At 49.1% G+C, this 18501-nt stretch overlaps 1 protein-coding gene across 4 annotated transcripts in view; it reads left to right on the top strand.

Moving 5' to 3' along the window:
* Positions 1 to 18501, top strand: part of CIZ1 (CDKN1A interacting zinc finger protein 1) — a 1193645-nt gene that overhangs the window by 979699 nt on the left and 195445 nt on the right. For all 4 annotated transcript variants that reach the window (XM_085614087.1, XM_085614089.1, XM_085614086.1 and 1 more), the window contains exons 12-13: positions 4568 to 4681; positions 5220 to 5384. In XM_085614087.1, coding sequence (XP_085470213.1) covers positions 4568 to 4681; positions 5220 to 5384 — 279 coding nt within the window. The remainder of the gene's footprint in view (positions 1 to 4567; positions 4682 to 5219; positions 5385 to 18501) is intronic.

Genomic DNA, 18501 nt, shown 5'->3' with positions numbered 1-18501 from the left:
TGCACGACTTGACAACTTAAGAGATTATTTTTTATTGCTCCGGGGTCCGCGCACATGGGCGGGACTATTCACTAGATTATGACTATAATAGAGATTCCCCTACTACAGAACTGGAGTTACAGAAAAGAAACTACTCCTCCCCAATGATAGCAGTACCACCTGACTCCTGCCAGTAACTAGACATGTAAAAGTTTTAACGATGCGTCCATTTCAGTCTAGTTAAAATCCGCAAGTATTTCAAGGTAGTTACTCATAGCACCGCCGTTCACACAGTCCTGCTAAGTTGTTTCCTCGCGTGTTGAGATCACCTCTTATTTCACATCAATGCTTCTGTGCCCGTCCATCGTCACCAGTGTAGCACTTTAATAGGGACGTCCACACATCGAAACATCAAAGGAAGCCGTCATGTGTTCTTGAAGTAGAGGATTTATTAAGATGCTTTAGATAAAGACCACAGCTCACATCGCCGGTGCACGCCGTCTCCTCGCAGGGAGCTTGACTGAGAACTTTCAGTGTGGCAGCGTTCTACAAGGTCGTGCAGAGGGAAAGAACCACTATACACATTTGGGGAGGGGTGCAGCAAAAGGACAGTAGTCCCTACAACCGGAAGATACCACAGAGCACCAACGCCCTCATTCTTATCCCCCCTCTGCTAAAAAAGAAATGCACGCAAGCTCGCTTCTTCTGTGGAAAGCGCCGTCCATATGGAACTCCCTGCCTAAAGACCTACACTGCAACCCCTCCTACATCAACTTCAAAAAAGACCTCAAATTGTTTCTCCTCAACAAATACTGGGGTCAATAATACCCTCCTCTGGCACTTTATCCTACTCTGCGCCCCAACAGGCTCCCCCCTTGCCATCCAAATCTCTCTCACTTTCCCTCCTAACTCCCCTCCCTCACGCTACTCCCTTCCCCTACCCTAGCAACCCCTCCTTGCCCCCACCTTTGCCTATGACATCTAACCTACCGCACGGCCTCCCTCTGATCTCCCATTCCCCCTCTCTCCTAACTCCCACTCTCCTTATCTCATCCTGCTCACCTCCACACACCCACCCAAACCTAATTAATCTCTACCCACGTGAGCTTATTATTTGACCTTTGTAAATAACATTCATATTTATCTGCTCTCCTTATATTTGCTCTTATTGCAATGTTTTTGACCAAATGTATCGATTATTGTACCTCCTCATACTCCTGTAAAGCGCTCTGATACCCCAGGGTCTAGCCAGCGCTATATAAAACCTTTTAAATAAATAAATAAATCTCTTATCCTTTCAGGGTAGTGGGTTCATAAAGTAGGTTCATAAAGTAAGTTCTTTTTACAAACATCCCAATAGTTCTCCCAAGTGTGTTTTTTAAGTGACTCACAACATTGATGGTTAAGCTGGCATGGGCGGGTAAACAACCAAGGGTTAAATGGCAAATTCTCACGTTACCTTATCACATGGGAGGAAGGGGAGCATCTGATCTAGACTTGTACTATAGGGCAGCACAAAGTGTGCACGCTTATCACTGGATACACAGCCCGTCGGACACCTCCCCCCTTGGCATTGAGAGAACGGTGGCTTCCCCCCGGCCATTACCCATGCTGCTCTTTTCGCCCAGGTAACACGACTACCCACGCATGACACCACCTCTTAAAGTTACAGGCAGGGGCTATCCTGTTCTCGCCCCTAGACCACTAGAATGGTGCCACTGTCTGCCTCCATGTAGAGATGGAGGTGTAGTTTGCGCGCTTAATTCTATAGAGGTCAGAACTATAGGTAACTTGTTTGAGGGAGGAACAGTGAGAACCTGGGAAAATTTGGAAATAAGGGATGCTACGCCCACTCTCCTCACCAAATTCCAATTTCATAGAACCAGGCATGCGTTACATCAGCTATTGGGGGGCGACCGAGCGGAACCACCAGAACTGACTGCCCTTACTTTTGTTATAAAAACTGACATACCGAAGAGACTAGTATCTAAAATCTACAACCGTACCATGTCCTATAGGGAGAACTAATGTACCAAGGCCCGCTTGGCATGGGAAAGGGATCTAAATAGGGAAATAGATGACGCAATGTGGACGTACTGTTGCACCAGTACGAAACGCATTTCCCTCAATAGCAGACACTGGCTGATTCACTTTAAATATCTCAATTGGGTTTATTACACCCTGGAAAGCTGTGCAGTTATGGCCTGCGGGACGAATCGAGGTGCGAGCGCTGCAACGAATGGGGGGCGGACTTCATGCATCTAGCGTGGTTCTGCCCGGGAATCGCAAAGTTTTGGGAACGTGTCTTCTCTGAGATTGCCGCGGTTTTAGGGCAGGAGCTGGTGCCGGAGCCGGCTCTGGCTCTGCTGGGCTTCTCTAAACCTGTGCCTAAAGGGATGCGTAGATTAGTGGACATGGGGCTGCTGATGGCCAAGCGCAGAGTGGCGATTTGTTGGTCTAAGGGACCGCTTCCTACGACTGCTCAATGGGCGAATGATATGCTGTACTGCTGCACCCAAACAGAGGACTATAGTGACTTCCTTCCTCCCCGTAATAGGTCTAGGAACTTTTGGGCGCTGTATAGTGCGTATAGAGCTACTTAAGAAAGGCGCGACAAGTCCACTGAGGGAGAGGGTCGAACAGAGAGAGTATCCAGCCCTGAAGTATTGTAAAGAGTAGCTAGCCATGGTGGGAACAGAAGATACATAATGGGACCTGTGGAAGCACAGAGATATGTGATGTACCGTAAGCCTTATTTATAATTTAAGATTGGGTATACAATGCATATTACACTCATGGTGTGTTGGATGGCGCAGAATGATAATCACAAGTTATGGAGTCCTACTTTACTACTGGGAAGGTATGACTGCAAGTCACCACTGTTACTGTAATGTCCTGGTGATGGGAAAGTGTCTTTTGTTAACTGTTTTGTAAAGAGATGACAGTTTGAAATAAAATGAACTAAAAAAAAAGAGAGCACTAATGCCTGTGTAGATAGAGCACAATCTTTTAAAAAAACACAACAACTATTTGTGTTCTTTTGAAAAGCACATAAAGGGAAAGCAATCTCTAAACCAGGCATTGCTAGTTGAAACTCCCTATTCCATCAAGAGCCCACTCTACACCTAAGAAAGGGGCTTCTATGGCATTTTTATGTAACATTCCCACAGCTGACATAAGTAAATCAGCTCCATGGACTACACACATACATTTAAAAACATTACTGTGTAGCTGTTATTGCTCGACAACAAGCAGAGGTTGGTTAAGCAGTATAAGGTACTCTATTTCAAACAAATGCACCAAGCACAAGTTAATCACCTCTTACAGGGAGAACTGCTCTTTGGTCTGTGCTATGCATGTGTATCTAAAGCCACACATGCCATCAAACCGTGAATGTTACTTACCCAGTGGGCATCCGTTTGTGGCATGTAGTGCTGTAGATTCACGTGCGCCCACCCTCCTCCCTACATGGTCATCTCTATAGCATACACCATCCTTCCACGCCATCCTCAGCCGCCAAACAGAAAACAATCTAACAATGGAGTCGATGGGGGGAGTGGCCGGGCAACAAGGCCGACAGGACGTGAGCCCCGGAGCTTCTGGCCGGCTCGCCATGAATCCTGCCAAGAACTGCCAGTGATATGCGACTGCTGTAGAGCTCTGCAGCCGAATGGAAGATCGGCGATCTACGGAGGCGTCACCGAGCTCCGCTGGCGGCGGGGGCTGCTCGAGCTCTGAACGGTGTGTGTGGGGAGCGTGTGCCCTTGGAGGCCTTGGAGGCCGGGGAGGCTCCCGATCGCTGCTGCAGGCCCCGCCGTGACAAACCTGTCATGACTCCTCCCTTCTGTGGAGTGGAGTGTCAGCCAAGCAGATCTGTGTCGGAGGATACATGTGGCGGATGGGGGGGAAATGGATTTAATTCATAGTTTGGAGCTCTCCATAATAACACCATTTTCAGATACAATCCTGGTTGCAAATGACACCAGAGACCTAATTTGTGTAATGTTGGGATTCCGTACGCTGACACCATTCCACTAAGAAAGGACACAGAACATGCACATTGCTAGTGGTTACACAGCTGTCACATGTTCTGATAGATATCACTACAGGTCCTGTCAAAGGCAGATTGGGCTGAAAAGTTATAGTATGTGTTGACCATGGAGACACGACCCAACTTATGATCGCTTGGCCTAAGGTGTATGGCAGTGTCACAGGGAGGGAGTAATGGCGGCAGCTCTGGTCAGAGGAATAGATGAGCCGTGCCAGAGCTATTGGTGGTAGCGACCAGGGTTGCCGTCTGCGGTTGTGCCTGATCGGTGGGTGCAATGCTTTTAAAGGTAAGACTGTCACCCCTCATTTGAAGCTGCTGCACTAGATTGTATGTGGGAACAGAGTTCTGCAATCTGAGCACCGTGTCCCCCTACAGATTGAACACCAATGAAACTGTCTGAAATCTGCCTATGTGAAGCCTCCATGCTAGAGAGGTCTGCCCCCTGTTCATAATGGTGTGCGGGGGGGGGGCAGTATGGTCGCTGACACGACAGCTACGTGTCCCATCTCACTCTGTCATCTGTCGTTCTTGTTGCAGCTGGCCAAACATTCCTTGCGTCCCTTCTGCACGGTGTGCAGCCGACACTTCAAGACTCCACGGAAGTTTGTGGAGCACATGAAGTCCCCGGAGCACAAAGAAAAGGCCCGTGAGGTAAAGCAAACCTAGACTTGTGGCTGCTAAACCCTGCCAGGGTTGATTGGAGGAGACACTCGTGCTGGTGATGCGGGGGTGGGGGACTTCTTAGCGATGATTGGGTGGGAGTGAGAAAGTCACTTACTGACTTCCCTATTTGAAGAGCAGAGAGCATGTTAAGTTTCAAGACTGATTTGCAGGTGTGTGAACCCATTTTAAAAACACTTGTTGTTTTCTTCATATTAACACAGTAGAACATAATGAAACCAGTGGAATTCCTATAGTTACAGATGAGCATAATCTCCTTTCCATGTGGTACTGTGGGTTGAGTTGTAAGTCCATCAATCAGTAAGACCTTGAATGACCAGGGCCCTTTTTACTTTTACATCTGGGTATCCATGAATGTCTCGTCGCTGATTCATCCCCACCGTCCACCCCCATCTCCATTCCCTGAGGTCCTGCTTTGAAGACCCGAAGATGATTTCCATCTGACTTTTCCCTGCTCCTCAAAGAATCACGAGTCCTGAGATGACCGTGGCCTGTCCCTTCATTGCAGGAAAGAGTCTCGGAGAAGGAGCTGGGGGGCCCTGAGGATGCAGAGGAGTTAATTACAGTTGATGCAGTGGGATGTTTTGAAGATGATGACGATGAGGAGGATGGAACTGGTGAAGAAGAAAATGCTGAGGTGGAGTTTGAAAAAGAAGACTGTACTACCAGAAAGGTATTTCAATGCTTTTATTGAAAGGATTGTTTTTGCACCTCCTTCTTTTTTGCTTCCTCAACTCTTGTAATGTGTATATTCCTTCATGCATAAAACTTTCTACTCACCTGGCTGCACTCAAAACGTTTTGTGCAAGGCCTATGAAGCCTGAAAAATGGTTTGAATGGTCTTATGACTTCAGTTAAAGAGGCCGGTGTCCTAGACGGATGCACTGGAGCGGAGTATCCCAGTCTGACCTCTTCCAACTGAATGCATAGGAAGGCCTTGCAGAAGGACGCTTCGTCAGCATCAGGATGGCCACACAGTCCTTGTGAAGCCGTACGTGTGTGGACTGTAAGACCATAGGAAGCAAGCACTCCAAGCTCCGTGACGCAAGGCTGGAATGGTAGAGTCTGCCCAACTTCTTGGAAAGCAAATCTGACCTGATCAGCAGCCTTGTGTGCTGCAGAAAAGACAAGTGAAGACGGTCTGGGACCCCCATGGATGAGGGTAGTCTAAAGCAGTGAGAATCATCTTGGAATTGCTGCTTCTGCACTTTTTTGGGAGAAAAGGGTTCAGAAAACAATGGAGGAAGTGGGGGGGGGGGGGGGGGAGAGTTCTGCGAAAGCCTGATATTCGAGATAGAGAGCTCGGTGAGGTGCAGGAGGTTCTTTAGGTCCGTAATGGAATTGTGGATGCTCAAGGTTAATTCGGTAGCTTTGTGGTGGAGAGTGTCCAAATCCCTAAAAGAGGGGTGCTCTTGTGGGTAGGGGGCCGATCTTATGGGGACGGAACTGGTGGCGTGTGCTGTAGGCCTCGTAATGAAGCTAGATCTGTCAGAGCCATGTGTTTCAATATCTCCGCGGTAGGGAGGATTTGAGGTTGAAGGTTTGGAGAGACTTCTGGTGGCCTGGTAGACAGGCTAGAAGGTCTAGAGGGTTGGGCCAAGGGTTGGGGGGGCTATCAGTATCCATAGGAGAGGGATGGGAATGTAGGTTGGAGGCCAGGGGTAGGTGCACGTCGCAGTTGGTAAGCGCTGGATGCATAGTAGGGGGGGCTCTGTCGACCTATGTTGGGAGCCCAGTCATGGATGGATGGAGAGAGGCTATGTTCCCTTGGAGGATTAGGCGGGGGAAGGTGAGGGGGGAGCGAGGATGAGGGGGGTCGTGCACATATTTTTTAAGGAGAGCGAAGAGGTCCGCGAATTTGTTGAGGTCTTTAGGTAGAGCTTGGATCAGGATGATGCAATTTTTGTATAAGGTGATCGTGAGGACAGCACGCAGATTTGCGGATGGTGCGATTGTGAGTTTGTTGCCATGTGGAATGGTCCTAGTTTTATATACGTTAAGGAGATTCGAAAATGTTTTGCGCAAGAGAGACGTTCTCCTGGAATAGAAGATAAGGTCATTAATGATTGTACCCTTATCCGCGCTCGAGTGAAGGTCGAGACTAGGGTCTCAGGATGGAGTGTTTGAAGGATTTAGCAGCAGTTTTGGAGAGGTTGGGAGGATAGGTAATGGTGTAGGAGTTGTCGCCCGTGGGAGTCAGGCCAGGTCCTGCCATGTTGGGGAGAGTGTGGATACTCTCGTCCAGGGGGTCTGTTGATAGTAGTGAGGTATGTGGTAGGTCGAGGTCCCCAAAAAGGTCTGCCCAATGAGCTAGGTTTACCTAAAGAGTGCGCAATAATGCCATAATGCGTTGCCCCCTCTAAGGGTGTACGATGTAGTAAAGGTCCAGAGCGTCAAAACAATAGGAGTACTAGAACAGATTTAAAAACAATGCCAAGATGGCAGCTATAGAGGTTCAAGCGGTCCTCATTTTATAGTCCCAGATACACTTTGAGCAGTCCTCTTTTGCTTTTCCTGAGGAGGGATATGAGAGGACAGAAAGATTTATCAGTCCTCTTTCTATTCCTATGAATGCTTTGGGCAGTCTTCTTTCACTTTTTATGGGGAGGGGCATGTGAAGAAATTTTCAGGCTCCCAGTAAAATGGACAATAGGTTGCGGTCAGTGCTGGGCACAAAGATCCAGCACTGAGATCTCTCCTGATAACAGGTGAGTAATTTTGTTTTCGTTGATCGGGTGATTTTTGTGAATATTTCAAAGTTTCAAAACTCGACACTTAGAAGAAATTCCAAGTGAAAACCAGTCAATGTTACCCTATGGAGAAAAAGTGAGTTAACTGCTTTCAGGTAAGTACTCGACTGGCAGAGTTAAGGTTCTGGGCATAGACTCAGGGGTCTCCAAGGGTCAGGTAGGTACAGTTGTTACACCCTCAGCGGCACAGGGGCAGCCGGGTGCAGAGAGAGTTAGACCCAATGTTATCCTATGGAAGGCAGGGGGCCCTTGGTTGGTGGCTGCTTGCAGGCAGGCAATGCGGCTGTGGGAGCTGAGCTCCTGGTCACTTACACAGGGCAAATGGGGAAGTAGATAGGATAGATGTTGCACTTTTAGGGGCACTCGAGTGGCTGGTTGCAGGGTGCTTTTGAGCCGTCGGGCGCTCATTGGATTTCAATGGAGAAGCTCTAAGACGAACAAAGGCTGCAAGCTCGGGGACGAAGATTCTTCAGGTGCGACAACCACTTTGAAAGGTGAGTTGGGGGAGCTGTAGGTTAGGTAGGCACCCAGGAGTTGTGCACAGGGGGCTGCAGGGCGCCGGGTGCAGGGGTGCCTTTTGGCGTCGGGAAATCTTACCCTCAGCTGGACGCGGTTGGGTGGTCCCTGGTTGTGAGGCTGCAGGCGTCGTCAGGAGCGTCAAGGAGGGTCCTTGGGTGCTGGATTCTTGGTCCCAGTCGCCGGGGGGGACATCCTCATGGTCTTTGTTCACTCAGGCACTCAGTGCAGAGTGTGCTGGATTTGCGGTTCCTGGCTTGGCACCAGGGGTTGTTGCTTGTTTGAGCAGAACCACTGCTCGTGGGAGTCCCAGTCTTTTAGAGGAGCAAGGCAGTCAGGTCCTCTGGGGTTTTCGAGGTTGCTGACCACTGGAGACCCGGGATTTAGCAGAAGCAGGTTCGGGGGTCGACAGGCCTGTAGGGCTGCGACCAACTCAGTTGGTGTCGTCCTCTTGTTAGCAGCTGCACGGCAGGTCTTCTTTCTTCTTATCCTTGGTAGTTTCGTAATCGGGATTTGAGGAAGGAAGGTTCAGGGAGCGCCTAAATACTAAATTTAGTGGTGTTACAGGTAGGTGAAGGTCAGGGACCAATGGGTCCCTTCCCTGGGGTGGGTACACCCCCTATCCTGCCACTCTCCAGTGGGTGGGGGGCAGGAGCCTAGTCCTGATTGGGTAGGGCTCCCCATCCTCAAGATGGCGAGAGCCCGGAGTTGTGCTTCACCTCGCCTCCCCCACCTGAGGAGTGGGGTTGGCAGAGGCTGGCACTTCCCCTTTCCTCACTTTGGTTTTCCCGCCGATCTTCCCACCAGAGTGGGGGTCAGAACCGGTGGGGGCCAGTTGCTGAGTACAGCAAGTAGCCTGGGGAAGCTCACAGAGGCGGCATGCCTTTGAAGCTTCCCCTGCCCATCCTGGGGGAGGAGACCTAGCACCTCGCCCAGGATGTGCATTGATGCAGACCCATGAGAGCGGATGGCTCTCTACCCAGGGGTCCAGCAACATGTCTGCTGTGTGGCAGCCTCTCAGCCAGGATGCTGGTTGTTGGTTAGGTTCAGGGGTCATCTCTAAGATGCCCTCTGTCGTGCATTTTACATTAAATCCCACACTGGCATCAGAGTGGGTTTAATGTGCTGAGAAGTTTGATACCAAATTTCTCAGTCTTCATTGCAGCCATCATTGTGCTGTGGAGTTCGTGATGACGATCTCCCTGCACCATATACTCTTAATGGCAGCACTGCACTTACAGTGCCCAGGAATGGACCTGGGTACTGTAGGGGTACAGGGCTCATGCACCTGTACCCACACCACTGGCATAGGGCACCCAGCTAGAGGGGTGGCTGAGGTATGCCAGGGCAGTGTGTTTGTGGGCATGGCACACAGGGATGTGTGCCATGTCGACTCTCTGTTTTGTTCTGCACCAAGACACTCAGCCTGCAAAGGCAGTGTGTGTGTGTGTCAGGGTGCAGGGCCTCTAAGGGTGGCACAATAAGTGCTGCAGCCCTTAGGGGCCTTCTGTGGCCACAGGGCCCTGGGTACCTACGGTACCATTTACCAGGGGCTGACATGTGGCCAGAGATGCCAATTGGGTTTAGGCTTCAATGCAATTTTAGGGAAGGAACACAGGCCCTGGGCACCTGATTTGCAGGAGCCCATGGCACACTCAGTCAAAGTACATCAGCAATTCAGCAAACAGTGGGGGCATACCATGCAAGAAAGATGGCACTTTCTCACCCAAACGAAAGGTGATGAGACTAACCTTGCCCTATGGAGTCTTCATTATCTAAGTGGAAGAACCTGGAAAGTCCATCTGCATTGGCAAGGCCAGTCCCTGGTCTGTGTTCCACTTCAAAGTCCATTCCCTGTAGGGAGATGGACCACCTTAGTAGTTTTGGATTTTCCCCTTTCATCTGCATCAGCCATCTGAGAGGTCTGTGGTCAGTTTGAACCAGGAAGTGAGTCCCAAACAGGTATGGCCTCAACTTCTTCAGGGACCAAACCACAGCAAAGGCCTCCCTCTCAATGGCACTCCCAACGCTGCTCTCTGGGGAGTAGCCTCCTGCTTATAAAAGCAACAGGTTGGTCTTGGCCTTCATCATTGGTCTGGGATAGGACCGCTCCTATCCCTAGCTCAGAGGCATCAGTCTGCACTATGAACTGCTTGGCATAATCTGGAGCTTTTAGAATTGGTGCTGACCACATTGCTTCTTTTAGGGTGTCAAAAGCCTTTTCGCAACTAACTGTCCAGTTAACCTTCTTGGGCATCTTCTTGGAGGTGAGTTCTGTGAGGGGGGGTCACAATGGACCCATACCCCTTCACAAACCTCCTGTAGTATCCAGTCAAGCCAAATAATGAGCTTTGTATTCTTAAAGTGTAGGAACGGTTGCATCCATCAGCCTAAATCACTCAAGAGTTAAGGATAGGGTTTGGTTGCTATGACATACTCATTTATTTAGTCTGTTGATAATGACATTCATGTCAACTAACAATTATATCCGAATATTCACAGTCTTTATTCAAAGATCCAGTATAAAAAACAGCTGACACTTTATTCGCCCCATTGTGCTGTTTACTAGGACATATGTTTACTAGGTGCAAAGATTGTTGTATGAAGCTGGCTAGGCATATGGTGCACACTTATTTAAGTGAGGCACCTTGCACTAATCTAGACAAACCTTATGGTGATTTTAGTGGTGTTAGACAACCTTAGAAAGCTCTCTAACTGGTAGCTGTGGAGAGCAGCCTTCAGGCTTAGTTCTGAAGGAGTGTTAAGCCTCTTCTTTTACCAGAAGTAATCATGTAGTGAGGGTTAAAGTACCACACAGTATAGTTATAAATAGTTATATTTATTACACACACTAACACATTGGTATATCTCCTACCCGGAGATATAAAACACAATACACATAATATTTCAAGAGTAGAACAGGTAAATAGCACAAATACACAGTGGCCTCCAGGGGGAGACCAAACCATATACTAAAGTGGAATGTGAACTGCGACCAAAGTCAGGTCTTGGACCAGAAGATTAGAATAGCTGGGGACACAAGGAACCTCCCAAGGTAAGTACCCAGGAACTCCACAGAGGCCGTGTGCAGAGAGGAAACACAACTGCAAGTCAATAGGAAAGTCGAGGTTGAAGTTTTCAAGAAGAAAGACCATTCCCAGAGGACCCTGAAGAAGCCCGATGGAAGGTTGGAGAGTCACCCTAACCGTGGATACCCCAGGAACCACAATACCTACACCAGGGAAGCCAGATGCATAGGTTCTAAGTGACGTCGGAAACCGCTGTAGCCCACAATGGAGGACTTCAAAGAAGATGGCGCTGGCGAAAAAGGTGAAAGAGTCTGATGGAGTCCAAGGATGGATTCTTGAAGAGAAGAACCTGCAAGCAGAGTGGACAGAGTCTATGCCACTCAGAAGTGACCAGGAGGCACGGAAGACCAATGACCACCAATGAGCAGGAGAGTTCACAGTGACCTTGCTGTTGCAGCTGTGAGGATCAGGCGACACTGTGGAAGACCAGGAGCCATTCACAAGCTGTCCCACGTCGGAAGTCGAGAACCAGGTGTCATGTCCGGCGGGAGCACCAACAAGCCTTGGCAGCAGCAAAAGACCTGGCAGGCAAAAAAGGTGCAACGCTGGGACCAGCAAGGTCCAAGGGACTCACCAAGTGCAGTAGAGTCTGAGCAGGCCCTGAGCAAGCAAGGGAGCCCACTGAAGCCCAACAAGACCCTCAAGAGGACCCACAGGCCGAAGGCACAGGAGTCACAAGAGGACCTCGAGCAGCTCGCCAAAGATGCAGGCCCACGGTGCAGAGGGTGCGGTGAAGCCGAATATCTTGTCAGAAAGAGATGCTGGAGCTTCTTGGAGCCAGAAGATCTCTGAAGGACAGAGTCAACATGCCTTGGCAATGGCAATTCGACGCACTGCACAGGGGAGCTGTTCCAGCAGTTCCGAAAAGGGATACTGGCCTCAAACTTGCTGAGAAAACAGTGCAGGCCTCGAGGGAGTTGCAGAACCACCACATGTGTTGCTGAGCTTGCGAAGTCCGTGGGACGTCAGAAGCAGCAGACCGTTCAGCTTAGTTGTGATGCCTGCAGATGGAGGGGAATGACTCCTTCACTCCAAGGTAAATTCGGGTGTCTTTCATGCATACAGGACTGGAGAAGACCCTGGATGAATCACAGGCAAAGACAATGCAGAAGATGGGCACGACAATGAGACCAGGAGCAGCAGGAGTATTCCTGGATGCAGTCTCGGTTCCTAAAGCGAAGTCCAAAGTGTCCAGACGGTAGAAGTAGAAGTGGTTTTGGATCTGAATCTTGTCCCAAGACGAATCTGAAGAGCCACCCACAGGTAAGCCCTTCAGTACCCTAGGGAAAGGCTTGGGACGAATCGGAGATCCCTCCCAGAAGAGGGACTGGACAGAGGGGAGGATACTCACATGTCCTTTGTCCAGTTTCGCTTAAGAGCGGGAGACAACGGCTCGCTGAACTGGTTCCAACTGGAGTATGCAAGGAGGGCACCAAATGTCTGAAGCAGTCTGGTGGCGCTCGCAAGTGCCCCCACACCAGCCCAATACACTAATTCCTGTCTGGGAGGTGGTCACACCTCCCTATGACAGGAAACCTATTGCTCTACCTTCTCCTGCTCGTGCTCAGCTCAGCTGCAGGAGGGCAGAATAGTGTCTGTGGTCGGCAGCAGCACTAGCTGGCTGTTAGACCGTGAAAGGCTGGCACCGGGAATACAGGGGGGCTCCCTAGGGGTGTCCCCCAGGACATGGTATTCTACATCCAAAACTGAAATCGGTGTTGGGGTAGGATTCCGACATGTTTGATACCAAACATGACCAGTTTCGATGCAGCCATGATATAGTTTTTTTTTTTTTTTTTTTTTTATTTTTTTTTGGAAAACCTTTATTTAACAGTATGCGCAGACAGATACGGGCCTACAACCCTCAGGCCGGCCTCGACAAAAAAAGGGCACATCAGCAAGCAATTATACGATTCAGCAGCATATCAGTACAAGCACGAATAGACCAGATTACGTTATACACAATTGTGCCGCCGAGCGCCAGGATGATGAGGTTTAAGTTTTATAAAGTTTTGAAATAAGTCCATAGCAACAGGTCTGGAAGGATCCGAATCAGAGCAATGCAGTTAGGACTATAGTGGGCAACGATCATCAGAAGAGTCAGCAAGCATTATCCGTAAGGTAATCAATCGCACTCAATGAAATCAGGATAGAAAAGAAGCATATCACATGACGATCCCCAAGCACTACCCACAAGTTCCCAATCCTCCCCTCGACCCAAGAAATAAGAAAGGAAAGAGCAAACGAGAAAGGTAAAGAGTAGAAAGGGAGAAGAGAAAGAGAGAAAAGAAAGAAAGAAAAAGGAGGCCCATAGAAAAAAACCAACAAGGAAATATACCCCCCACCCTACACGCATGCAGAGGCTACGGCCTACCCCCCCTAGCAGTGTGTCTGTCGCCCCAAAAGAGTACCCGAAATGTAGGAGAAGAGAAAGAGAAGAAAAAGAAAAAGAATGTCACGGTTGATCGGAGGAGGGCCAAGGATCTATTCAATACAAGCAAAATCGTTACCCGCGGTCACCCAACCCCAGGCCCCGACCTAACACCCTGCTACATGCACCTCCAACAGTCACAAGTCCCAGTCCCAGCCATATACATATCAATGTGCAACAAGAAAAACCCCCTTCCTCAGCCTTGGCCCCTTCGAATCTGCAGTCCAACAGAATCCAATTGCAGTACAGCCAACCTGGACGGGATGGGCCACCACGGAGTCCGTTGCAGCAATCGAGGGGTAAGAGACAAGTCAAACTGGAGCGAAGCTCGATAGTAAAGGACCACAGAATGCGCCACTGCTATGCGGTGGCTAGTACAACAGGGAGCAGGACGATGCATAAATCCCAGAGTAGCGGCCGGCCGATGTACAGGAAGCAAGTCCAGGAGGACGCTCAGAAACGTGGCACCAAAGGACAAAGGAGATGGGCAAAACGGCGGCTGAGGCACAAGCTCCGGCCATACCAAGGGAGCAGGATTGTCAGACTCCTCCAGGGCAGAGCCGAGGAGTACCGCAGCGGGCACTGGGACACGTCCCCCCGTCACTGCCACATACCTCAACTCGGGTGATCCACCGACAGTCGACTGAAGATGTGGCTTAACATGCCGCACTGGAGAATCATCATGGCCAGCTGAAAAAGTCCGATCAAACCGGTCCTCCAAACCAGTGGCAGAGTCGCGGAAGGCCAACCACAGGTCCTCCAGTGCTGCCAGGATGTCGCGAAGCCCCAGCGGTGGATCAAGGATGGAGGGTGCTGTTGCGTCCGCCATCTTAGGCAAGCAACCATCGAGCGCCCCGGGAAGCAAGCCCCCTTCACCAGCCATCGGTATCTGGAAGGTGATAAGCTCTCTGCGGGGCCCCGGTGGTGCAGGAAACGTGGAGGCAGCCGGTCGTGGAAAGGCTTCAAGGACAGGGGAATCTGTGGTGCAGGGAAACCCACCGGCGAGACCAGGGCTTCCGATGCGGAAGATGGCGTCCGCTGCTGTAGGCTGCAACAAAGAAGCGATCCCGGCCCTCTCCCAGCTGGGCCGGGATACAGTATACGGGAGCTGGATACAATGTTGCGAGCGGGGCGCGCTGGGCAGCCGAGCATGGAAAAGGCTGCTGTGAGAATCCCAGCGCCGCGCTCCAGGTCCGGTGCACCGGCTCCTCCCTCTCCACAGCGGCCGCTGCTATCGTTGTCGCCGCCGGCCGTCCCCACTAAACAATGGCCCGGCTGCGACCGCTTGGAAGGCCGGAATGGAAACCGGGGCCCAACTCCGCCGGGGCAGCTCCGTTTTCGACCGGAGTCAAAGTATCGTGGTCAGGAACGTGGCGCAGGTACGCGTAGGGCTCGGAGGCGCAGGATTCTTGCCAGGATATCGACGAAGGGCGAAAGGGTCGGCGGAGCCGAAGAGCTAGGCGGCCATCTCGGCTGCAGGCTAGGCTCCTCCCATGATATAGTTAAACATCTCATAATTTACTTGATGTCCACTGCCACTGTATATATTAAATGGCTAACTGCCTTACAAAGCCTGGAGAATCGACTCTGGGGTTTGTAGGGGGTGTCCTGCTCATGCTGGGCACCCTCACACTTGTAAACTAGCACCCTGCCTTCAGGATTGAAAGGACTGACTTAGTGGTGATTTAGAGATTTTAAGTGCAATGACCTCTGATTTTAGGAAACGTATATCTGTTGTGAGTGGGGCTAGCACCAACCCCCACCGGCTGCAATGGCAGGCCGCTGGTCACAGTTTCAGTGGTCTCTCAAGTGTGGCGTAATACATGCTGCAGCCCCCTGGCGTACCTATGCCCTGGGTACCTTAGTCCCATATCATATACTAGGGAGTTGGAAGGGTACACCAGTAGCCAATTAGGAAGGTACTTAAGTACTTACCATAGTCGAATTTAGGAAGAGAGGTAGTGACTGGGGTCCTGATTAGTAGGATCCCAGTCAGACTAGTCATAAAACAGAATAACACCAGCAAAAAGGGGGGTAACCATGAAAGCAGATCCTACTTTCCTACAATTGTGTTTAAAAGTGTTGTTCGATTGAAAGGGATACAGGAACTAACCAACAAAGAAGGTAAGACTTAAAACCATGATAAATGAGGAGGGTATTGAATATTAATTCTCATGGATATCAAGATATGTACCTCAAGTTTGTGCTTAAAGAATAATTAATTTTGCCTTTAATAGCAAAGGAAATTCATTGTTGTAAGCTGTGTTGGGTTATCGAGGGTGTCATGCTACCCCCATAAACTTAAGTCTTACCTATCAGCATAAATCTTAAAATAAGTTTGTTTTTTCTGAAAAGACAGGATTAGAACGTTTCGAGGAGCCCCTGCAATCTGGTCTTAAACGGTGATCAAACCGGTTTGTGTGTGTACTGGGTATGTGGTGCAAAGTCTATCATTTGTGTCAGTAGATGTATATGGGGAGGAGTGGAGAGACCTCTTGAGAGATGCTATATTGGGATTTGAAGACAGTGTGCGAAACGAAAGAGAAACAAAGGAAGAGAGATATTGCAAGCGCATCTTATGGATAGCATAAAGTCTGTCGTTAGTGTCAGTAGATGTATATGGGGAGGAGTGGAGAGACCTCTAGAGATGCTATATTGGAATTTGAAGACAGTGTGCGAAACGAAAAAGACACAAAGGAAGAGAGATATTGCAAGCGCATCTTATGGAAAGCATAAAGTCTGTCATTAGTGTCAATGAATGTGTATTGAGCAGGTGATGGAAAGTCTTGGGCGGCCATGTTAGGATGGTCAGGACTGTGTATGTAACGAGACAATTACAAGTCGAGGTTACTGAAGTGCAATAATAAGTCTTCGGTCTAACTGACAACTATAGAATTAGTCCTTGCTTGTGACTCCTATATGACCTGCCAATTGATCATAGTTACTGACTTATCCTTGCATTTTTTAAACAAAAGGAGCGCCCTGTAGGTGGATCGGCTGCAGCCAAAAGAGCTTGTAAGATTATGACTGCCCCTTTCAGGGAGCACATTCCATCAGTATCCCATCATAATGCATCAGTGCTCCAGTTCTTTTTTTTTTTTTTTTTAACTCCTGGCAACAAATCTATCCACCCTTTTGCGTAAATCACTGAATTCGAGAGCTTTGGATGTCAGGAGTATTTATTTTCTGTTTCCTGGCAGGAAGGAAAATGCTACTTGCCAGTATGCATCTGTTCTTGGCATGTAGAGCTGCAGAGTTGTACACTGTGCATAGATCCCCATCTGGTGTTGGGCTCGGATGCTTGCACTTTGTTGTTTTCGTGGAAGAGTCTTTTTGTAGTCATGAGATAGGTGACTCCTCCCTTGGACGATAGTGCACATGGGCATCGACTCCATCCTCAGATTGTTTTTCGCCATAATGGGAAATGATGGAGTTGGTAAGAAATAATGAGATGTCCATGTGAATGTATCTAATTGAGATAGTTCTGGAACAGATACAGGTTCCGGGGAGGCGGTTGGGCGTGTAAAACTCTGCAGCTCTACATGCCAAGAACAGATGCATAATGGTAAGTAGCATTTTCCGTTCGAGGCATATGAGCTGCAGATTGTACACTGTGCATAGACTGTACAGCAGTGTCTCCCCTAGCGGTGGTCACCTGTATCTGTTGCAGTGGTTTGAAAAAGTGTTTTAAGAACAGCGTGGCCTATGGAAGCCTGTTGCTTAGCCTGCACGTCAACACAATAGTGTTTGGTGAAGGTGTGTGGTGTAGACCATGTTGCTGCTTTACATATGTCATCTAAGGGGATGTTCCCTAAGAATGCCATGGAAGCCTCTTGTTTGCGTATTGAGTGCGCTGTAGCGGGAATTGTTAATGTGCGTTTAGCCATTTGGTAGCATATTTGAATGCATTTTACTATCCACCTAGTGATCCCAGCTTTGGAGATGGGGTTACCTTTATGAGGTGGTGAGAAGGCTACAAACAGTTGTTTTGTCTTTCTAAAGGGTTTAGTTCTGTCAATGTAGTAAAGTAGGGCTCTTTTGATGTCAAGTGTGTGAAGAGCTCTCTCTGCTACAGAGTCTGGGTTTTGGAAAAACACCGGTAACTCAACTGATTGGTTAAGATGAAAAGCAGAGATTACTTTGGGAAGGAATTTTGGATTTGTTCTAAGAACCACCTTGTTACGATGTGTTTGTAAGAGTGGTTCTTGTATGGTTAAAGCCTGGATCTCACTTACTCTCCTGAGAGAGGTAATTGCGACAAGGAAAGCTACTTTCCATGTGAGGAACTGAAGTTCACATTTATGTAGAGGTTCAAATGGGGGACCCATGAGCCTGGTAAGAACAATGTTTAAATTCCACACCGGAGAGGGTGGCAGTGGGGGGAATGATCCTTTTAAGGCCCTCCATAAATGCTTTAATTGCAGGTACCCTAAATAGTGACAAGTATTGTCTGTTTTGTAAATAAGCGGCAAGTGCCGCTAGGTGTAATCCTATGGATGAATATGCTAGATTACACCTTTGTAAGTGTAGCAAATGATGTCCTGTATTGAAGCATCTAGCGGATAGATGTTATTGTTATTGCAGTACATGACAAATCTTTTCCATTTTGCTGCATAGCATGCTTTAGTCGTAGGGCGTCTGGCTTGTTTAATGATGTTCATACAGTCTGGTGGAAGGTTAAGGTAACCGAACTCTAGGACTTCAGGAGCCAGATTGCTAGATTCAGTTGACCTGGATCGGGGTGCCTCATGTCTCCATGGTTCTGCGTTCGAAACGTTGTGGAGAGACGTCGTTTTTGGTGTGGGACTACTGAAAGTTCCAGTAGTGTTGTGAACCGTGGTTGCCGTGCCCATGTGGGAGCTACCAGGATCATCCTGAGAGACTGTTGTGTGAGCTTGCGTACTACTAGGGGAATCAGTGGGAGTGGCGGAAAAGCGTACGCAAATCTGCCTGACCAGTTCATCCAAATCGCATTGCCGTTGGACAACGGGTGTGGGAACATGG

This window comes from Triturus cristatus, chromosome 1_2 (assembly GCF_964204655.1).
Source record: "Triturus cristatus chromosome 1_2, aTriCri1.1, whole genome shotgun sequence".
Taxonomy (NCBI): Eukaryota; Metazoa; Chordata; class Amphibia; order Caudata; family Salamandridae; genus Triturus; species Triturus cristatus.
This window is presented reverse-complemented; position numbering and strand designations above follow the sequence as displayed.